Raw genomic sequence first — 21,409 nt, 5'->3', positions numbered from 1 at the left:
CTGGGTTTCGCCGCTCGTGCATGCACAGATGCTCAAAATGACGTCACGTGCATGCATGGAAGCGGTGAAACACGACCCGGGCATGCGCAGACGCGCTGTCGTGTCTTGCATTCCATTCGGGATGCGAACGGGGCTCTGGAACGGATCCCATTCGCATCCCGAGGTACCACTGTACAATCCAGTAACAGAAAGATTAAAACTCTGACATCATCAAAGAAATCCTATCAAACTACAGGAATTAACAATGCTACTCTTGTTTTTCAAAAGTCACTAAGAAATAATTATGTTAAAGCTCCTAGACCATGTATGTCTTATTGATACACTAAGGCTGCAGCCCTATACCAATTTATGGAAATGCCTCATTGATCACAGTGGGGTTTAGAATCATAGAATCTTAGAGTTGAAAGGGACCCAAGAGTCATCTAGTCCAATCCTGTGCTATGCAAGAAACACAGTTAAGAATCTCTGATAGATGGTCACCCAACCTCTGTTTAAACATATCCAGTGAATGATGGTCCACCACTGTCCACTGCAGAACAGTTTTTTCTGTCAAAAAGTTCTTCCCATTGTTTTAGTTGGAATCTCCTTTCTTGTAATTTGAATCCATTGGTTTGTGTACTGTCCTGCAGTGCAGGAGAAAACAAGCTTGCTCCATTGTCCATGTGACAGCCTTTTAGATATTTCAAGATGACTATTATATCTCCTCTGTCTTCTATTTTCCAGGCTAAACATACCCAAATTTCTCAACCATTCCTCATAAGACATGGTTTCCAAGCACCTTATCATCTTGGTTGCCCACCTCCAAAGTTGTCAATACCCTTTGTAAACTGTGGTGCCCAGAACTGGACATAGGACTACCAGGTGTGGCCCGACCAAGGTAGAATAGTGTGGGACTATTACTTCCCTTGATTAGGTCACTCTTGTTAAGCTTATGGTCTATTAAGATCCCTAGATCCTTTTCACATGCACTACTAGCAAGCCAGCTATCCCCTATCCTATATTTGTGCACCTGGCTATTCCTAGCTAAGTGTAGAACTTTACATTTGTCCCTATTGAAATTAATTTTGTTAGTTTGGGCAGTGATCTCTGATCCATAAAGATTATATTGAATCCTGATACTATCTTCTGTGGTATTAGCTACCCCTCTCAGACTGGTGTCATCAGCAAATTTGATGAGCATCTCCCACTATTCCTCCATCCAAGTCCATTATAAATATGTTGCTCAACAATGGGGCCAGGACAGAACCCTGCAGCACCCACACTTGTCACTTTTTACCAGGATAACAAGGATCCATTGGTGAGGAATTTCTTGGTTTGGTCAGTCAACCAGCCAAATCCACCTCATAGTTACATCATCTAGCTCACATTTTCTCAGCTTCTCCAGAAGAATATCATGGGGGACTTGGTCTTTTTTTTTTTACTGAAATCAAGACACACTATAGTATATTGAGAGCATTCCCCATACACACATGTCTGGCATGACTTATTTTTGAGAAAGCCATGCTGGCTTTATTGCTGGCCCATTGCTAAGCAATGTAGGGTGACGGGGGCTGTGGGGGAGGTGGCCCAGCAACAGACACCCTGCGGGGAGGCAAGCCACACGTGGGCCAGGCCTTTGGGGCTAGGCTGGGCCCCGCACTGTACCTGCCCAAGTTGCCCGCCCACTGGCCAGCTCTTTCCCCCTCAGCGCAGACATTTCATTTGATGCGGTGGCTCCGGCACTGACCTCTGACATTGCAACCAGGTGCCCCCACAACTGGTGGCAGATCTGGTGACAGTTCGCTGCACGGTCCTCATGCAGGGCATAGATTTGAGTGACTATTACAACCTGTCTCTGATGTGCAGGCTCCAAAGGCAGCAGCTACACACCGGAGGCAAGGTGTAAAAGTCACTCAGAACGACTCCCTGTACAAGCACTTTGTGGCAAAGTTAAGCCAAGGCTGATCTGAAGTTTACTTATTCGAAATAAGAAATAACATCCATATCCTACGAATCAACTGAGTCTGGCAACCATCAAACAGGTCACTTCATTGGCAAAATGCAGGCTCAGATATCTCACGGATACTTTCCAAAATAGACTCTCTTATGAATACTATTTAAAATATTCATTGTTGGTTATAGCTAACACTGCTTGTGTAACTGTATACTACACAAACAAAAAATAATTCTGAACATAACAAAGGAGGTTGATCCCAACTTGTTTAAGATTTTGTACACTAGTACCCAGTGTTTGAAATTAGCCAGGCACATTTTGCACCTGACTATCTGCCACTTGCGACCAAGTGAAGATGCCTGGGGGCCAGTATAGCGCCTGACATCTCCACCATCTGGCGGTACATGCCTGGGGATCATGGATCTTGGCTGTTTTCACACACTAATACTACATCCTGTAGAATTCTATCCATTATATCGTATCTGCACAATCAGAATGGATTTCAGGAACCAAAATGCTTGAGCAGGAGCAGTGAACAACGTTATACAGTGGTGCCCCGCAAGACGAATGCCTCGCAAGACGGAAAACTCGCTAGACGAAAGAGTTTTCCGTTTTGGAGGTGCTTCGCAAAACGAATTTCCTATGGGCTTGCTTCGCAAGACGACAATGCCTTGCGAGTTCCTGCGGGTTTTTTTTTTCCTCCCCCCCTTTTTCTAAGCCGCTTATCAGCTGATCCAATCAGCAGATAAGTCGCTAAAAGCCGCTAATAGCGCTAATCCGTCAATGTGCTTGCTTCGCAAGACGAAAAAACTGCTAGACGAAGAGAATCACAGAATGGATTCTTTTCGTCTTGCGAGGCACCACTGTAGTTGATTGTAGTTTGTCTTCACTTACCCCACCCCACTGCCCTGCTCACAGTTGTGAAGAATATTATTATGTTATGAATGGTCCATGTCACCATTAAGAAAAAGAGGTAGGAAAAGGTCTTTATGTGGACTGTCCCTGGATAAAGTGACTTTTCTTCTTTAAAGTTCTCCAAGTTCTAGACATTCTGTTTGGGGACTACAACCTTGGCTTAAGGAGTCATTTGGTGCCTTGCGTATCTGAGTTTCTAACACTGCTAACACATTGAATTGGGTCTGGTAGCTCACTGGCTCTCTCTCCATCGGTCTCAGGACTTGTGGCACACAGCCCCATTGTGGTGCCCCCCTCATCAACATAGAAACTGTATTCTGTGCTAGTAGCAACTTCCTGACAGTCTTCTAATACCAATACTACTAATAATTCAATTGAAACACTGCCATCTACAGGATGACAATCCTCTTAATGTTCGCTTCTTATACAAAGAAAGTATATTAGAACTGTATCTGTTAGTAGTCTTTCGGAGTAAAAGAACTAGATCCATATTTCTTGACTAGAAAAATAAGGGTTGCCATAAGACCCAATTTTCTAGGGTTTGCTTGGATCTCTTAGGGCTAATAACTGGCCTGAATTTCCGGCTTTCATTCTAAAAGGGGAGAGGAGGAGGCCTCTGCTGTCATAGAATACAGGTGGTGAACCAGGAGCCCATCAACTTGATGCACCTTTGTAGCATTTTTCTATGCCTGCCCCTCACAATAATTTGCAATGGCACGGAGGGGGGAGGGGAGCCAGCAAACTACACAGGGCCTCTGCACTTGACAAGATCAGCATTCATTTTTTTCAGTCTTTGCCACTGTGACTGCATGGAGTTGTTCTCTAAGCAGATTGCAGCAGTAGCAACATAGTGTTGGTTCTGCTGTTACTACCAGCATCCTGAGTGCTTCCTGAGAATTTGTGCAATTTTGATGAATGCCCGGCCCTTTTTCTCCTTTCCAGGTCAACTTCAACTTCTTCAATTCACTCCCCACCTCCAAATTAAGGAGTGGGTGGTGGGAAGAAAGCCTGGGAGCTTGAAGCCCAAAGAGTTGATTCCCGGAGTTTGGCTCCTGTGTTTGCCTTTTGAAATCATCACCATTCAAAAGTGAAATATTCAGGTGCCAGGATTAGGCAGCAGCATAACAAGAGAAACTGCAGGATGTGAAATAGTAATCGTATTAATATGCCATGTTACAACATATTGAAGTAAGGAAGAAGAATCTATCTGAAAACAATTCTGATGCCCTGGCCCAAAAAAGGATAAGCTTACTACACCAAAAATCAATCAACTGCTATTTTCCACTGCTGCCCAACTGATGGCTTATTCTACATTTTGAAACTACAGGAAATTGACAGATAATTATACTCAAAACAAACACACAGAAAAGGCTATTAGCAATTGTAGGTGTTATCAATTTATTGCATATGTTAGTACATAAAAATAGAGGTTATGTAAAAGGAAAATCAATCTACTATTGTAAAAAAAAACATTAAAATGAAAATGAAAGTGCTTAATTAAATGCATGTCTAAAAATATGAAATGACAAGTATTGTTTTTAATCTGTAGAAAACACACATATACCAACAGTCTGGCCCTAAACATGTTTACTTATAAGCAAATCTCACAGAACTCAACAATATTTACTTTAAGTGAAAATACATATGGCTGCAGTTTTAATTTTTGTTTTGATCTAAGTGAAACATTCAAAATTGAACCCACAAGTATCTTTAATTCTATTGCATGCAGCAATTTTTATTTTTTTTGGCAAGAGTTCTACCATAAAGTTTTGTGTCATTTGCAAAAAATTACACAAACAACAAAAATCTATAGATGTTTCCCCATACTTATTTTCTAATTGAATTTTACTGAAATTTCAGTAGCCTTTATTTTGTGGATCTGCCAAAGCAGAAGTTAGGGTATTTAACCTTAGCAAATAAATAAGAGCACCAAAAGGACATTTAAATATCCTTACTCTGATTTCAGTATCACCTTGTGCCACAATGCACAAACCCTTGAGTACAGACCCTCAATTGGTCCCATAAATTAATCCAGATTTTTTTGCTGAATTATCAAAGATAAAAATGTATTCAAAACAATACACCTGTCATTACAATTGGACCCAATAAGCTTGTGCTATAATATTTAAAAGCCTGACCTTCCTGAGGGGGGGGGGACATCTGAAATAGAAAGGGGCTTTATACAGTTCCTATGGAAATACCCATTGTGAAAACAAGCACAAATTTCATATAAGCATCATACTCCAGCTCTGCACAAGTACTTACTTGAAAGCATAAGCTTCTCTTATCTCTTCAGGCATAACTGGGGAGTCAATGAATCCTTCTCCATTCAAAACTAGACCATTGCTAATCTTTCTGGAAAGTACCACAGATTTCAGAGGCAAAATTCGAAGCTCAAGTCTCGGCTGATTTACTGTCCCACAAAAGGCTGTTCAGTTGCTCTTATATAAAAGATAATGTAACCTATATTTTTTCTACAAGTTGATGAGCTCCACGCAAAGTCAAAGTGCACATAGCAAATACACATATCATTATAAAAAGATGAGGGGAAAGGGATATATCTACAACAAATGCTATAAGATTAATAATTACTGTAAGATTCTCTTCCAAAGCAATACTCAGGCCAATAATATACTGATCATTGTCGTCTAGGGTGTCATTGCAGCATTCCTGCACTGTTTTAACTTCACGCTTTCTACAACTGTGGATGGTATGATCTACATCCTACAGTATGCTATTGCATGCTAATGCTGAAGGTTTTGTATAAGGATTAATTTACTTTCTGTGAACACTAATAGAGGCATGTTTCCAAAACTGATGAAGCTAAAATAGCATACCACAAAAAGAATGGCAAAGTACAAATGCTGTAGTTGCTGAAATATATCAAATTATTTAAGAGTTTATTTGCAGTTTCTGTGTCATGTAATAAATGTTAATAGAATGATGAATGAGATGTTGGAAGAAGACTAAGCAGGAAAAAATTATGTCAGAGAAGATAGAGGAAAAACAGAAAGAAAATGTCCTCAAAGAGATACTCAATATTGGTTCTAAGGGGCAATATCCAATGTTAGTCATACTCAGCAGACTCACTGAAATCAATGGATTTAAGTAATTTCAGTCCACTGATACCAGTGTGTCTACCCTGAGTATGACTAACAATTAAGTATTACCCATTAGTTTTCCACTTCCTGCACAAGCATATGCATAATACCTTTATTTATGCGCTTTTCAAACAAGCACAACCAGTTTCAAAACTGACTGTTTGATTTTACTACATCTTAAAAAATGAGTGGTTAAAATTGCATTCTGTAAGATTCTGGAGCACTATAAATGGGTAAACTGTTTTTTCTCTTTCTCGGAAAATAAAAAACTAAGTTTTTTGCAATAAATGAATTGTTTATAAAGTAAAAATAAAACAACACACACACATGCTAGATATCCTAATAGAATAAGTAATTTGATTTTGTAAAGTATACTCAATATCAAACTCATTATTTAATACCGTCTTCATCACTTAGTCTGGCCCTCTTAATAGCTCAATCCCAAGTATATTTTCATGAGGAAGTCCTGTTGTTTGGTGGGACTTATTTCCTGAGAAGTACACCTATGATTCTGGCCTTTAATAACCAAAATATTTTCAGTTTTATTCATGTTACATGACATCTGTCAACAATGTTTAGAAAATGACAACCATGCTGCAATGAAAGAAAACCAATTCCCCTACAAGAAAACTTTTTAATTAAATGTTTTAAAATAGTTAAAGAGTTTGATATGAAAAGCAGAAGTAAATGTTAGACAGTAGATTTTTAAAAAACCCTTTCCCTGTAGTCCAACTTCTCCCAATTGCCATATTGTTGTTTAAGTAGAAAGCAATATTCCAACCTGACTTTAGGTTTGATGCATTTAGCACTCATGGCTTCTAGGGGAACAAGCACAAGAGGCAAAATGCACAAGCGCTAAGGGCAGCAAACCTTCCAGTATAAGGATAGCAAACATAGCAACATGAACACTAGTCAGCCCGTCTTCATGACTGGATGAGAATATCAACACTAATATATCATTAACTTTAAATGCATATTTTCTCCATTCATCCTGCATGTGGATGTAATAAGCAATGAATGCAGCCATGTCATACTGAATAGAGTGTACTTCCATAATTTTTAAAATTCCTACCCTGCCTTTCCTCCCAGAGGAGCCCAGGGGGCCATTAGTGCTACTTATAATATTAAGCACACTACACAATCTGAGATGCATAACAAAAGAGTTCAGGGGTTTATCATGCATCCCGAAGCTTTAGCTATAGTGTGTGTCGCTAATCATGGTTACCTATGCAACCAAAACATACACTGCATGCAACAGCTCTGTTCTTCTCTTAAAACCAGTGGGCAACATCCAATAATGTCTGTCTGCCTGCACAACAGAAATCTTCTTGTACCACAGAACTTCCGGTTTCTCTTCTCCCTGCCCCATCGCACCCTGCTCTATGAAGCATCCTATAATCCTCTGGAGCAAAATTGGGGGGGGGGGCGCTACAAAGGAAAGAAGTCCCATTGCACAAGTGGATTCCTCTTGCACCACATCAGATCTCCCCAACGGTTAACTTAATTTTTACCAATAAGTTTATTAATGTGTCTTAATCTAAGAAATGGAAATTAAGATTAATTTTATCAAAAGCATCACTTATTTATAACGCTAAGTGTAAAAACTATCTGGCTCATAATTTATTGGATCTCTCCATGTTTAATTTTGCTCTTTAGATAAGTACAAGACAGAGTACACACTTTAAAAATTGTCATTCTTTATCACTTTCTACAAATCCAGGTACAATGCAGTTGTATCAGAGAGAAAGACTGGAGTTAGTTATATTATTGTTACATTAGATGACATTTTTGCCATTTCTTCAGGGGAATAACTCTTTGCAACTTCTTTGATGAATTGTTCAAGTGCTGTGAAGTAGCCTTGGCACTGCCAAGTGTCATTATGAGTTCCATCTGGAAATATTGCCAATCTCTTAGTCCGAGCAGGGGAAAGCTCATAAAGCTGCTTCATCATAACTGGAGGAATCAGCTGGTCAGCAAGCCCAGAGATGAAGAGTGAAGGCATTCTGCACTGAGATATTTTTCGATAGGAGAGGAACTTGTTTTTATAGCACCACAAGGGAAGGTACCTCATCGGAAAGAAAGAAAACAGAGTGCTGGCCATATGCGGGATACTAAGGAATGTGTTCTCCACGATGATGGCAGAAATCCTATGGGAATTCTCAGATGCTAGGCGAATAGCAACTGCTCCCCCCAAGGATCGTCCAAAGAGAAAAATTTTTGTCTTGTCAAGATCAGATCTAGTCATCACATAGTCTAGCACAGCCTCAGAATCTAAGTAGATGCCATCCTCGCTTGCTTCTCCTTCACTTTTTCCATAGCCTCTATAGTCAACCAGCAATAAGTTTACTTTCAGGTTTACCAGCATCAGCAAAGCATTGGGTAGTCTGTGACCAATGTTTCCTGCATTTCCATGAAAGTAAATGATAGTAGGTGAATATGAGGAATTGTCTCCTGTGTTTCTGAGAAGAATTAGATTGAGCAACACACCATCTTTGGTTTTGATGAAGATATTTTCATGTGGGATGCCAGTAGGCATGGGGACATAGAGTCGTGATGAAGCAGGTTGCTCTGGGAAATAAAGCAACACATCCTGGAATTTATATAATATACCTGCAATAGATACAAATATTAACAGAGGTAATATCATGCCTCCATACAAATGAAAAGTTACTATCAAAGGTAAGAGAGAGATACGGCAGAGGCCCCAGGACCATGAGACCAATGCAAGGAGCCACTTTTCAATGAAAGTCCAAAGCATCCATGATTTTTCCATTATAGTAGTCAATGAATCTTTAGTCCATATGAAGCCTGAAAAAAGAAAATAAATAAGCTTCTTTAAAAACAACTTTTAAAAGGGACAACAAATGTATAAGGTAATTCATACCTATAATTTATGTAGTGCAAAAGACGCGTGGGCTCCAAAATAAATTTAAATAAATAATTTAAATAAATAAAAAGACGCGTGGGCTTTCAAAATAAATTGAAATACAGTTGGGGGAAGGAAATCTAGATCTAGAATACTGTGTGTAATCAATGCCATTAGTATTTCTTCAGAGAGCATAACGTGTAATAAAGTGGGGAGATGACCTTCTACAAGAAATAACTCCAAAGCTCAATAGCAAAAGCAGAAAAAATTCTGGAGCTGCTTAAATGACACTTTTCTAAATACAATCACTAAGTACAATTTGATTAGCATCTTTCAAACACCCCTACCAGTCGTTATGCCCCCCACAGCAGCTACTACCCTCACAAACAGTACAGTATGTCTGGGAGTGCAGAGCAGGATTAGGGAATCAAGAGAAACTGTTAGAAACAGATGTGCCTTCACATAATGAGGCTCTGGATCCCAGCTAGCATCATATAGACCAGTGGTGGCCAAACTCGGCCCTCCAGCTGTTTTGGGACTACAACTCCCATCATCCCTAGCTAACAGGACCAGTGGTCACTGATATAGACAATACACAAAATGCCTAAATGCTTCAAACTAAAGCCATTCAGAATAATAGGATAAAGTAACACAGGTGCATGGTAACTGAGGACCAATAAAATAAAAATATAGGACTACCTAAAACAATGTTGTTAGATTTTATGGATCTTTGTAAAGCAATTAACGACAAGCTAGGGGATTCAGCTGAAGATGAAATAAATTTTGTGTGCAAAATATGTCATTTAGAGGGGGTAGTTTCCCAAACCTGTATCTTTATAAATTTGTGAACATCTGTCAAGGAGCTATCAACAATCCAGGCCAACCACAGGGCAGGCACATACATGAAAGGCACAGAATGCAATTACCGTATTTTTCGCTCTATAACATGCACCCGACCATAACACGCACGTAGTTTTTAGAGGAAGAAAATCCGTAGGCATGCCACCCGTAGGCATTCCCTCCATAACACGCACAGACATTTCCCCTTACTTTTTAGGAGGGAAAAAGTGAGTGTTATGGTGCAAAAAATACGGTAGCTCCTTATTAACAGAAAATAACACAGCAGATTCCTCTGGTTCATCTTAATCCAGCTAAAACAACATTGCTGAAACTGACCACTAGCTCCGAGCTTCCCACCTCTAGCCTTTCACTCTAAATCTCTCCCAAGAGGACGAAGTTTGCATTGGGCCTGCCTGGCCCGTTGCTCAGCAATGTGCAGGACTCTTTTTGAGTGGGGTGGCAGAGGGGGAGGCAAGGCAGCAGGACTGAGACTGTTTTGCTGCTGTGTAGCAGGGCCAACCTCCGACTCCTTTTAAGTTGGCACTCACACTGTGACTCTCCGTCTCTAAGCCCGTCCTGGAAGGCCCTCCTTCTCCTGACCTCTTTTGATCACTCAAACTCCCTGCTTCTAGGGGGGCCCTGCTTGCATCTCCCTCATGCTCTTCTAGTCACCCCCTTCCATCCCATCCATGACCACAGTTGGTCACCCCATTTTGAACAGTGTAGCATCAAAGACACTTTGATGCTCAAAAGGCCAGGAGCGACATTGATTTGAGTTAATAGTAGTGTTGGCAGCAGAATATACAATACCAGAAAATTTAAACCTATAATAATAAAACAACTCATCAAACCAGCAAAACCACCACTTAAAACCTGCTAAGCTACCTGGTTAAAGCAAATAGGATTACAGCATATGTTAGGCAAAAGCCATCTGAAATAGACTAATGCTTACTTAAAAGCTTGCAGAGACAGTCACCTGCACCACCACTCATGGGAAGTTCCATAGTCCTTTAGGTCCATAGCCACACACACACAAAATATACGATTCAGCCACATTTGGAATACTGTATATGCTGTAGCTGTAATTGCTCCATTTCAAGTGAATACTGTATTGTTAGGCCTTCATATCCAGAAACAGGACATACAGCACTTAAAGGAGTAACAATGGTGTGCCAAGTTACAAAAGGAAGTGTATTAGCCAGTATTGCCTCACTATCATAATTGTTACCGTAATTTTGAAAAACAGGAATGAGGCTACATTACTAACTGTTAAATTTATCAAATAATTGCAGCTTTGGGAAACATCTTGTATCAGACATCATTCTTATTAATTTCCAGTTAAGAGTTGCTTTTTTAATAGGGCATTACAGGCTGCAGTGTTCACATACAAAAGAGAACTCACAAACTCAACTATGCATCCCAGAGTGATGCTCCCAGAATGATGTGATTTTTCACAAGCAAGTTTTTAGGCTATTAAATAATGGTTTTAATATATTACCCAGACAGCTTTCCTGGATTTCTACTGTGGCTATCACCAAAGCTTCTGGAATGACACCACAGAGCCAAACTTTTGCCTTCTAATAGAGTGGAGGCTACATGCATTATTACTTGGAAAAATCAGGACTTCCAGGTAAACATGCACAAAGCCATTCTACCACCGTGAACATACTCACATCGAAGCAAATCCCAGTGAAATAAACTGGAACTGCGAAGCACACTTATTTCAGATACTATACAAACTCAGCAGGGCTAGATTCCAAAGAAGGTCATTTAGAGATAGGTAATGAGGCTGCCGGCAGATCTTCACGCAGCGAGGCCAGAGAGAGAGCGGCAACCGGTCAGAACCGACGGCGCCGGGCTGCGCTGCCCTCGAAGGGCGCGGGCCTTTGGTGCGAGACCAGGACGCGGGATGTGGGCTCTGGGCAGGAGGGAGCTTTCGCTCGCGAGGGGCCGAGGCAGGGGTCAGCCGCGAGAAAGGGCCTTCCTGCAGCACCGAGAGCCGCCGCCGCCGCCCTGCCCAGGAAGCGCCAGGTAAGCCGCGCTTCGCTACCTGCTGCGGGGCGGAAAGCGAGAGCTCCCGGGCGCTGGCGCAGGGCAGGCGGGGGACGAGGCCGCCCTCCGCGAGGAGCGCAGGGCAGAGAAGAGAGTCCCGCGGCTCCCCGGCCGCCCCTACCTGAGCCTCCGCTGCTCCGCTCGGGCGGATGGAGCCCCGAGGCGCCCACCTCATCGCGGTCCCGGGCGGGACATGCCCGCGCCCCGCTCCCGCCTCCTCCGTCGTCCTCCCCGCCCCCCGGCCGGGAAGCTCCTCGCCCACTCACCACTTCCGGGAAACCGGCACGGACGGCAACGCTTCCGGGTCAGAGTTCGAAGGGCAAAGGTTCCCAACGAGCGCCGCGACGGAGCCTATCAGGGAAGCGCCTGGTGGTGGTGGAGGAAGGAAGAAGGAAACACCGCGAGAACAGGCGAGGTTCCGCGCATGCGCAGAGCAGAAAGGCCGCCGGCGCTCTTCCTGTCAGGCTGTGCTTTGGTCTCTGTGCGAGCGGCGGAGGGGGACGAGGAGGAGCCCCGCGGAGGCTGGTCGAGGTGAGAAGGAAGGGAGCCAGAGCCCTGGGCCCAGCAGGCCGGCCGCGGCTCCGCGGGGTCTCTCCCCTCTGCGTGCCAGGCAGACCTTCCGGCGCCTCAGGCCAGGGCTGGACGTGGGAGGAGAAGCCCCCGGGCTGCTCTTGCTGGGTCGCCTTCGCCGCAGGGACCCCCGAAGGGGCCTGGACACACCTGCGGGCAGCGGCAGCCACGTCAACATGTGGTTTCTGTACCGGCGCCTGCGACGTCGTGCTCCTCCCACATGCTAAAACGAAAGATATTTCAACGTTGTTCTCCAGTGTGAACCTGGAAATACGACCTATCCAGACGGTGAGATACTTCTTTCTCTCGTTTTTCATGTGTGTCTCTTGCTGTCTCCTCTTTCGGCCACTCCATTGCAAGACCAGACCACTGACCCCTCAAGTCCAGCACCTGTTCTCTCAGTGGCTAACGCTGTGGAAGAAATGCCCACACAGGAGATGAGAGCAACAGCCCTCTCTCTCCTCACTTGCGATTCACAGCAGCTAGCATGAAGAGGCAAATTGCATCTTACTGGGGGGGGGGGGTAGAACATTCCCATTATGGCTCCATGGATTTATCTAATGCTCTTTTAAAGCCATCAGATTTGGTGGTCAGCGTTATGTCTTGTAGGAATGAATTCCATAGTTTAGTTGTGCACTGTGTGAAAAAGTACTTTTTTTGCTTTTCTTTCCAACATTCAGCTTCACAGGGTGGCCCTGAGTTATGAGAAGAGAAAAACTTCCTAAATCCCTCCACAGCTATCACCACATCATGCATAGATGGCATACAAATAAAATGATGCATGTATCATCTTACCATTTTTCTAAACTAAAGAGCGAGATGAGCACGCAACCCCAGGGTCATCCATGACTGGACCTAACGTTGTGTAATAAAACTGAGATTTTAATTCATTTTAAATGTAGAGCTGTTGCTAATTCAAGGAAAAGCAGGAATAAGGTGGGAGTTGTACTATTTGAAAACAAACTTGCCATTTTCTTTCTTTTTGTAGTGAAATACTCAAGATGTCTTCCATCTCTACTTCCTGTTCTCCTTCCCAACTAACTGTGGCATCACAAGTTCCTTTTGAAGATCTCTGTTCAACATTAGAACGAATACAAAAATGCAAATCCCGACCTGAGAAAACCAAGAATTTCAAGGAGTTTTTAGATTCCTGGAGGAAATATCATGATGCTCTTCATAAAAATGAAAAAGATGTAACAGATTCTTTTTATCCAGCAATGAGGCTTATTCTTCCACAGTTGGAAAGAGAAAGGATGGCTTATGGAATTAAAGAAACCATGCTTGCTAAGCTGTATATTGAGCTCTTAAATTTACCCAAAGATGGAAAAGATGCTTTAAAACTCTTAAATTATCGAACACCTACTGGCTCACGGGGAGATGCTGGAGACTTTGCTATGATTGCCTATTTTGTGTTGAAGCAAAGGTGTCCCAGGAAAGGTCAACTGACCATAAAACAAGTGAACGATATTTTAGATTCCATTTCTAATAATAATGCTGCCAAAAGGAGGGATCTGGTCAAGAAGAGCCTTCTTCAGTTAATAACTCAGAGTTCAGCACTTGAACAGAAATGGTTGATCAGGATGATCATAAAAGATTTGAAACTTGGTGTCAGCCAGCAAACCTTACTTTCCATCTTTCATCCTGATGCTTCAGAGTTGCACAATGTTACAACTGATTTGGAGAAAGTCTGTAGACAGTTACACAATCCTTCTGTATTTCTTAGTGATGTTTCTATTACATTATTTTCTGCCTTTAAACCGATGCTTGCTGCTATTGCTGATATACAACAAATTGAAAAACAAATGAACAACCAGAGTTTTTACATAGAAACCAAATTAGATGGTGAGCGAATGCAGATGCACAAAGATGGAGATGTTTACAAGTATTTTTCCCGAAATGGGTATGATTATACTCAGCAGTTTGGAGCTTCTCCCTTGGAAGGTTCATTGACTCCATATATTCATAATATCTTCAACAATAATATTCAGAACTGCATTCTGGATGGTGAAATGATGGCCTACAATCCCACCACACAGAACTTTGTACAGAAGGGTAGCAAATTTGACATCAAAAAGATGTCGGATGATTCAGAATTACAGACATGCTTCTGTGTGTTTGATGTTCTAATGGTTAATAACCAAAAATTGGGTCATGAGATGTTGAGCAAAAGATATGAGAAACTGAATGAGATATTTACACCAATAAAAGGTCGTTTGCAGTTTGTTCCTAAAAATCAAGCTAACACTCAGAAAGAAGTAATAGATTCTCTAAATGAAGCAATAGATAACAGAGAAGAAGGAATTGTGGTAAAAGATCCCATGTCAATTTACAAGCCGGACAAACGTGGGGAAGGATGGTTCAAGATCAAACCAGAGTATGTTAGTGGACTAATGGATGAACTAGACCTTTTAATTGTTGGGGGCTACTGGGGAAAAGGTCTTCGTGGTGGCATGATGTCACATTTTTTATGTGCAGTTGCTGAGACTCCTCCGCCTGGTGAAAAACCATCAGTGTTCCACTCCATTTGTCGTGTTGGTTCTGGTTACACTATGAAAGAACTTTATGATCTTGGCTTGAAATTAGCCAAATATTGGAAACCTTATCGTAAAAGAGATCCTCCTTTAAATATCTTGTGTGGAACTGAGAAGCCTGAAGTCTATATTGAGCCTTGTAATTCAGTCATCGTCCAGATTAAAGCAGCAGAGATTGTGAGCAGTGATATGTACAAAACTGATTATACATTACGTTTCCCTCGTATTGAGAGGATAAGAGAAGATAAAGAATGGCATGATTGTATGACTCTTGACATTCTAGAGCAACTCAGAGGTAAAGCTTGTGGAAAGCTAGCGACTAAGCACTTTGATATAGATAATGATGAGCCACAAGGAAAGAAACGTAAAACTGTGCCCAAGATTAAAAAAAAAATTGGTTTAATAGATCATTTTAAAGCTCCTGATCTTTCAAATGTAAACCAGATTTCCAGTATATTTGAAGATGTTGAGTTTTGTGTTATGACAGGGACACAAAAATATTCAAAATATCAGCTGGAAAGTAAAATAGCGGAATATGGTGGCAGCATAGTCCAGAATCCTGGTTTGGACACCTATTGTGTGATTGCAGGAATTGAGAATGTCAGAGTGAAAAATATTATTTCTTCTGACAAGTATGATGTTGTGAGAGCGGAATGGCTTTTACAGTGCTTTCAATCCAAAACATTTGTACCCTGGCAGCTTGATTTCATGATTCACATGTCTCCAGAAACAAAACAACATTTTGCCTGTGAATATGACTGCTATGGTGATAGTTACACAGGTGATACTGATATTGCCAAACTAAAGAAGGTGTTCTCAAGAATGAATAACTTTCAGGCAGAGATCTCTCAGGATGCAATTGCTGACATAGAAGCACGTTATTCATGGGAAAGCTCTCCACTAAGTATGTTCAGGCAGCACACGATTTACGTGGATCCTTCTGATGAATTGAGTAATTCAGGTGCTAGGATTAAACAAACAAAACTATTAACTGCGCTGATACTTCGATTTCATGGAGCAAAAGTGGTTCAGCAGCTTGAAGAGGGTGTGTCCCATGTAATCAGTGGAGATCATGCTCATTTGAAGGAGATAAAGACACTGAGAAGAACGTTCAAGAGGAAGTTTAAAATTTTGTCTGAGCAGTGGGTAAAGGATTCTATAAAGACTGGCAAGTTACAAAATGAAAATGTTTACTTAATTTAAATCATTTTATTTAATAGGAAAATAATTACTTTGATTAACTTCATTTATCTATTTAATGAATTCTGCCAGGCTCCTTTTAATACTTCATTTTGAAGTTTGTAGATAAAGTTTCACAAGTATGAACATGGAAGAAAAGCTTTCAGGAATGGTGCTGAAAATTAGGTTAGTTTTTTAAAAAACAATCCTCCATTTTATTGAGCTGCGGCTAGCACATTTATATAGCTGCTTTGGTCAAATATTTGTTAAACATAAACCCAACTTGCAAATGAGTTAAACTGGAGAAAGTGGACCTGAAGTAATTTAGTCAAACCCAATAGGACTATAAACCAAGCAAGTGTAACCACCTCCAGTACTGTGGATCTAGTCCAGGCTTCCTCAGCCTTGGCCCTCCAGATGTTTTTTGGCCTACAACTCCCATGATCCCGAGCTAGCAGGACCAGTGGTCAGGGATGATGGGAATTGTAGTCTCACAACATCTGGAGGGCCGAGGTTGAGGAAGCCTCATCTAGTCACTGTAGAGCTCTGCTGGCACAGCTGCCAGTGAGGATCCAGGCGTCTCCACCGTGGCAGCCTGTGGCTTGTCCCTCATAGGTATTTTTAGACTTCAGTCCTACAGAGGTGGTACAGAAGGGGGTTGAACTGCCTTCTCCAACTCTGCTCTTCCTGGCAGGAAAGAAATGAAGGTGGATAAGTGATCTTGCAATCGTGTTCTTTTAACGGATGTTTTTATAAATAACCATTTTCCTCCCACTGGGAAAATCTTTAGGCGAAACGGTGGGGCCCTTACCAGTGTTGGAGCTTCAAAAGCTGTTAGATGTTTCCATAACTGTTGTGTGGTGGATCTGACATTTTATTTCTCCATCATCGATGGACAGGGAGCTCTGATGTTTCCTCGGACTCTTGGGATATATTTCTGGGGTCACAGGATTGCAGTTTGCGGATTATAATTTGAATTTAAAAGTCTGAAAAAATTAAATCGGGGCATTCATCCTTTGAAAGAAAGTTCTGTAAATAACTATACAAATAAAATACTTTTTTAAAAAAAAACTGCTTCTGATTTTGAAATCAGAAAGACTTGCTGAGAGTACTTTCTGATGTATTTCAAGTATACTAGAAACACTTTTTGATATATTTTGGATGCTGACAATACTAATGTTGAAGAGTCTTTGCTATCCAAACATTTTTATATTTTCTACTAGGTGACATAATCATAGGTTTTGAAGCCAAAGGGGAAGACAGTAGTACAGTATTGCTGTCTTCTTTCATTCCAGATCAAGTGTGGAAAAAGGTTTGATATTTTAGGCCACATACCAACTAAAATACACCAACACATACCCTTTCTTGCATTGTATTTATATTTCCCATTTATATTCCCCCCCCCCTTCAATAAAATGTCATACATGCATTGTTTGTTTATTTGCCACATTTCACGGCTTGGTTTGGCCATGTCAGGTCTCAGTGCGAGGGATAGTGTCAGTGAGCGAGCTGAGGAGGGGGCAGCGGGAGGCAGGGTTCCAGGACCAGGAATCTTCTTCACCTGCTGAGCAGCAGCAGCAGAAAGCTCCAGCTTTTGTAAGCAGAGTTTCCAGCCTCAGTTGCTGGAAACAACATTCGTTGTTCCTGGCTGGACCTTGCTTCTCGTTACTTCGGCTTGGACGCTTGGCTTTCTTGACCCTTGGATTGTCTGACTACGTGAACTGAGATACTCTGGACCTTGGACTCTGCCTCTAGGCAAGTAGCCCCTTGAGGTTGATTCTCCCTCCACTAAGCTCTGCCGTGGCTGACAGCACAGGACTAGGACACTAGTCAATCCAACAGTCCAGAGTTGCCCCTTGTACTTGACACACTATGTTTCTCAAAAACACTATCCTTTTTTAAAAAGAAAGCTGGAGCCAGAAGGCTGATCAGCAGCCGGTGGAGTCACTTTGCCTTCTGCGCCTTCAGGCTGCTGCCCAGCAGGTGAAGCTGTTCCCTGGCTTCTGACAGCCGGCAGATGTGGCTTCTCCCTTGGCGGGTGGGATTTGTGGAGAACAGTGGGCTAATCCTTCCCTGGCCTAATCCTGTGGCAGAGAGAGGGCACCCAAAGGCAGCTGCCCCAACAGCAGCAACTCTCAAGTCAGCCTCGTGTGTGCATCTCACCAGCTCGACACAGCCCAATCCATAATATATTTGTAAAAGTAGCACGGGGAGAGAGAAGGTCACAAAAACTCAACTCTTCCTCCCTACCTGCCTGGCCACATGAAATAATACAAAATGCATGTCAGAAAGGATCCTTGCAACTAGGGTTGTCACCCATTCCTTAAAATCAGGATAGTCCTGTTTAGGGGGCATGGAGTCTCCTGTCCTGTTTGACCCCCAATTTGTCCCGTTTTTGAAGTCATAAAAATTGGCATTTGTGTGCTCACCCAAACTTGCTTGTAACATATTAGCTGCTTAGAAAGGTGAGCCCTCCCTCCCCTCCAAAGATTGACACTCCAGGCTTGCCAATAATGGGGCAGCAGCCTTGAGAAAATGCTTGTTCATTGCAGAGTAGGGAGGCGGAGTGTTACTGAAGTTCCGTAAGGAGTGTTTAGATTAATCCTGCCAATTAATTGTTTTTAAAAGATGCTTCCCCCCTCATTCTCACAAACAGAAATAAATGCATATTTTACGATAGCACATGTCACTTACAATTGTTAGAATTGGTGTGGGTAAAAAAAAACAATCAGCATTTTTTTCAGCACTTAAACCCCTGTATTGCAAACCAGCCTTGTTACCCCTTATATTACAAATGCAGAGGGAGGAAGCAGAGACTGGCAGAATCACTAAAAGTTAGTGACTTTCCTCTAGGCCAGTTTTAAACCTTTTTGAGTCCCCGGCTCCCTTGATCAACTACATTCTTTCTGTGGCTCCCCTGTGGGGAAACAGGCTCCAACCTTATAAGCTGAAATAAATAAATAAAGGTCTTATGTATATAATAAAGTCCCATAGACTGTGCAAGAAGATCAAACCTATCCATTCTTAAGGAAATCAGCCCTGAGTTCTCACTGGAAGGACAGATCCTGAAGCTGAGGCTCCAGTACTTTGGCCACCTCATGAGAAGAGAAGACTCCCTGGAAAAGACCCTGATGTTGGGAAGGATTGAGGGCACAAGGAGAAGGGGACGACAGAGGACGAGATGGTTGGACAGTGTTCTCGAAGCTACAAACATGAGTCTGACCAAACTGCGGGAGGCAGTGGAAGACAGGAGTGCCTGGCATGCTCTGGTCCAGGGGGTCACAAAGAGTCGGACATGACTAAACGACTAAACAACGACAAAAAAGGTTCATAAATGTACCAAGCAAACACGTACATAGATATATAGGCCACATGTCTGAAGCTGCACAGGAGAGCAGCCATTAAGCCATTTTGACTCCCAGGCTGACCAGGTGTTTTCTCTGCAAGGTCCAATGGAAGAGCCTCCCCATTGTCTTTTTCTTCACAAATCCTGTCTTAAGGGTATGTCTGTGTATGAATAGGGTGAGCCTGTGACTTGGCTCAGGAACTAAGTACTTATCATTACAAAAGACTGGCCAGGCTCCCCAGGGTATCAACCCAGTAAACATTAACAGGTAACTTGCCAGACAGGTAAACAACCCGCTCAGATTTCTGCCTTAGCCCGTCCTTTCTGTGATGTAGGTATGATGTATCTGGGAGGGAGGGTCTTGAGCTACACCCCTTCTGTGATGTAGGTATGATGTTTCTAGGGGTGGTCTTTGACTCCAAGGTGGGCAATTTAAAATGTGTATATAAGGGTGGACACACCTTGGTTCTGGGTCCTCCTCCTTCTCCTGCGTGTGAGGGGAGTACCCTGTTGCAACAGTTCAATAAAGATCAGGCTTACAAGCTGCTTTGCTTCTCAGAATTCTCTGGTTGGCCTCTGTTTTTTCCTCCGACCAATGGGGAACCTACAAAGGACTCTGTAAGGGCTCGTGTCCCCCATAAGGGAATAAGGGCAGATTTTTCGTTTATTACAAAGCCCAGTTATGCCACCCCTTGTCTGCAAAGCCACCTCTCCCATCCCCAAAATAGATGTCTCCTCACGCAACCCTCCTCTGGTTGTATAAGATTCTGCAAAGTACACCACTGAATACACCAAAATACACCAACCTGGTGACATTAAATATAGTCCATATACAATTATAGACCTAAAATAAAGTTAAAATAAAGCACAGGTATGTGAAGACTAGAACTATTGTTATAGATGTGCGGGGGGGGAGGGGCGCCACCCATTAATAAATGGTAGAATTTTGATTATTTGGAATATTGAAGGGGAAATTGCAGGCCAGTAGAAAAATGCATGCTAAGCTTCCTTTCCAAGCCAGGGCCACACCTCAGCAGAAAGTGAGGGTGGTGTCCAGCTTCTGTACTTTATGGAGGAACAAAGGCAAGGTTACACAACATGAAGCCTATTATTTTAAGGGGAAAAAATCCAAGTATTCAAATGTCCTGAGTTACTATATCAGCCATATTCTTTCATAGGCCAGGGGGGGTTTCTTGGCCATGTTCCTCCTTACAAATAAAGCCAGACCAAACAGGTACGAAATTGTCATTTCTTTCTTTGGTCTTCAAGGACTCTCTGCTTGTTTTGCCAGTTAACACTGCAGGTTCTTTAAATGATCTTTCGTAGACAATATGATGGAAAATAGGTTTTTATTTGAACAAAATAGGAAAACCTCAAACAGCAACAAACCCCACCCCCCTCAAATAGTAAGCCTTCTTAAACAGCAATAAAAACCTTACACTAAGAAATAAACAATCCCCCCACCAGACCTTCACCCACATAGAGCACCCAATCCAGCCATAGGGAGTCTTTGGTTCATCATCCTACTGGACTGCACCATTTGGACCTGTCCCAACCAGGCGGGGCTGGATGTCTCCACGGCTGTTACCTGTGTCAATTAGGGCTCCTCATCTGGGCAATCCAGCCCTAGCTGGACCACCTTCAAGGGCAGGAGTGCTCCTACGGGGACTCACATAAAGGGTTGGTAGCGCAAGGATTGGAGCAGGGTGACGTAGTTGGAGAGGATGACAGACAGGCTCCCTATGGCTGGATCTGGTGCTGTATGGGGGTGAAGGTCTGGTGGGGGAATTGTTTCTTTGGAATTGTTCCTCTGGAGTTATTTCTCAGTAAATTCATACCTTGGAAGTCGAAGGGAATCCGGTCCAGAAGTCTGTTCGACTTCCAAAATGTTCAAAAACCAAAGTGCGGCTTCAGATTGGTTGCAGGAGGCTCCTGCAGCCAATCGGAAGCTGCAAAAGCCCTGTCAGATGTTCAGCTTCCAAAAATGGTTCGCACACCATAACACTTGGGAGCAGTGTTTGGGAGCTAAAACGTTCGAGAACTAAGCTGTTTGAAAACCAAGGTACAACTGTATAA

At 42.5% G+C, this 21,409-nt stretch overlaps 3 protein-coding genes across 10 annotated transcripts in view; 2 read left to right on the top strand and 1 right to left on the bottom strand.

Moving 5' to 3' along the window:
* RB1 (RB transcriptional corepressor 1) overlaps nucleotides 1–21,409 on the top strand; it is a 179,503-nt gene that overhangs the window by 28,073 nt on the left and 130,021 nt on the right. The window lies entirely within an intron of this gene.
* On the bottom strand, nucleotides 7,569–12,114 carry ABHD13 (abhydrolase domain containing 13). Of its 6 annotated transcripts, none has more exons than XM_082209042.1 (2): nucleotides 11,974–12,114; nucleotides 7,569–8,757 (listed from the first exon to the last, which is right to left on the bottom strand). In XM_082209042.1, exon 2 carries the CDS (start codon nucleotides 8,720–8,722, stop codon nucleotides 7,709–7,711), a length of 1,014 nt encoding a protein of 337 aa, XP_082065168.1. In that variant the 5' UTR covers nucleotides 8,723–8,757; nucleotides 11,974–12,114; the 3' UTR covers nucleotides 7,569–7,708. The 6 variants fall into 6 exon arrangements, with proteins under 6 accessions (XP_082065168.1, XP_082065172.1, XP_082065171.1 ...); XM_082209046.1 differs by lacking the exon at nucleotides 11,974–12,114 and adding an exon at nucleotides 11,829–11,949; XM_082209045.1 differs by lacking the exon at nucleotides 11,974–12,114 and adding an exon at nucleotides 11,878–11,949.
* Nucleotides 12,026–16,788, top strand: LIG4 (DNA ligase 4). 3 transcript variants are annotated; one of them, XM_082231916.1, is made up of 2 exons: nucleotides 12,026–12,238; nucleotides 13,266–16,788. In XM_082231916.1, the coding sequence occupies exons 1-2, from the start codon at nucleotides 12,132–12,134 to the stop codon at nucleotides 16,009–16,011; spliced, it is 2,853 nt and encodes a 950-aa protein (XP_082088042.1). In that variant the 5' UTR covers nucleotides 12,026–12,131; the 3' UTR covers nucleotides 16,012–16,788. The 3 variants fall into 3 exon arrangements, with proteins under 3 accessions (XP_082088042.1, XP_082088043.1, XP_082088044.1); XM_082231917.1 differs by having other exon boundaries at nucleotides 12,141–12,565; XM_082231918.1 differs by having other exon boundaries at nucleotides 12,141–12,565; nucleotides 12,958–16,788.

This window comes from Podarcis vaucheri (genome assembly GCF_965113315.1).
Source record: "Podarcis vaucheri genome assembly, chromosome: 1".
Lineage (NCBI taxonomy): Eukaryota > Metazoa > Chordata > Lepidosauria > Squamata > Lacertidae > Podarcis > Podarcis vaucheri.
The sequence above is the reverse complement of the archived record's forward strand: the minus strand, read 5'-3'. Positions and strand labels throughout refer to the sequence as shown.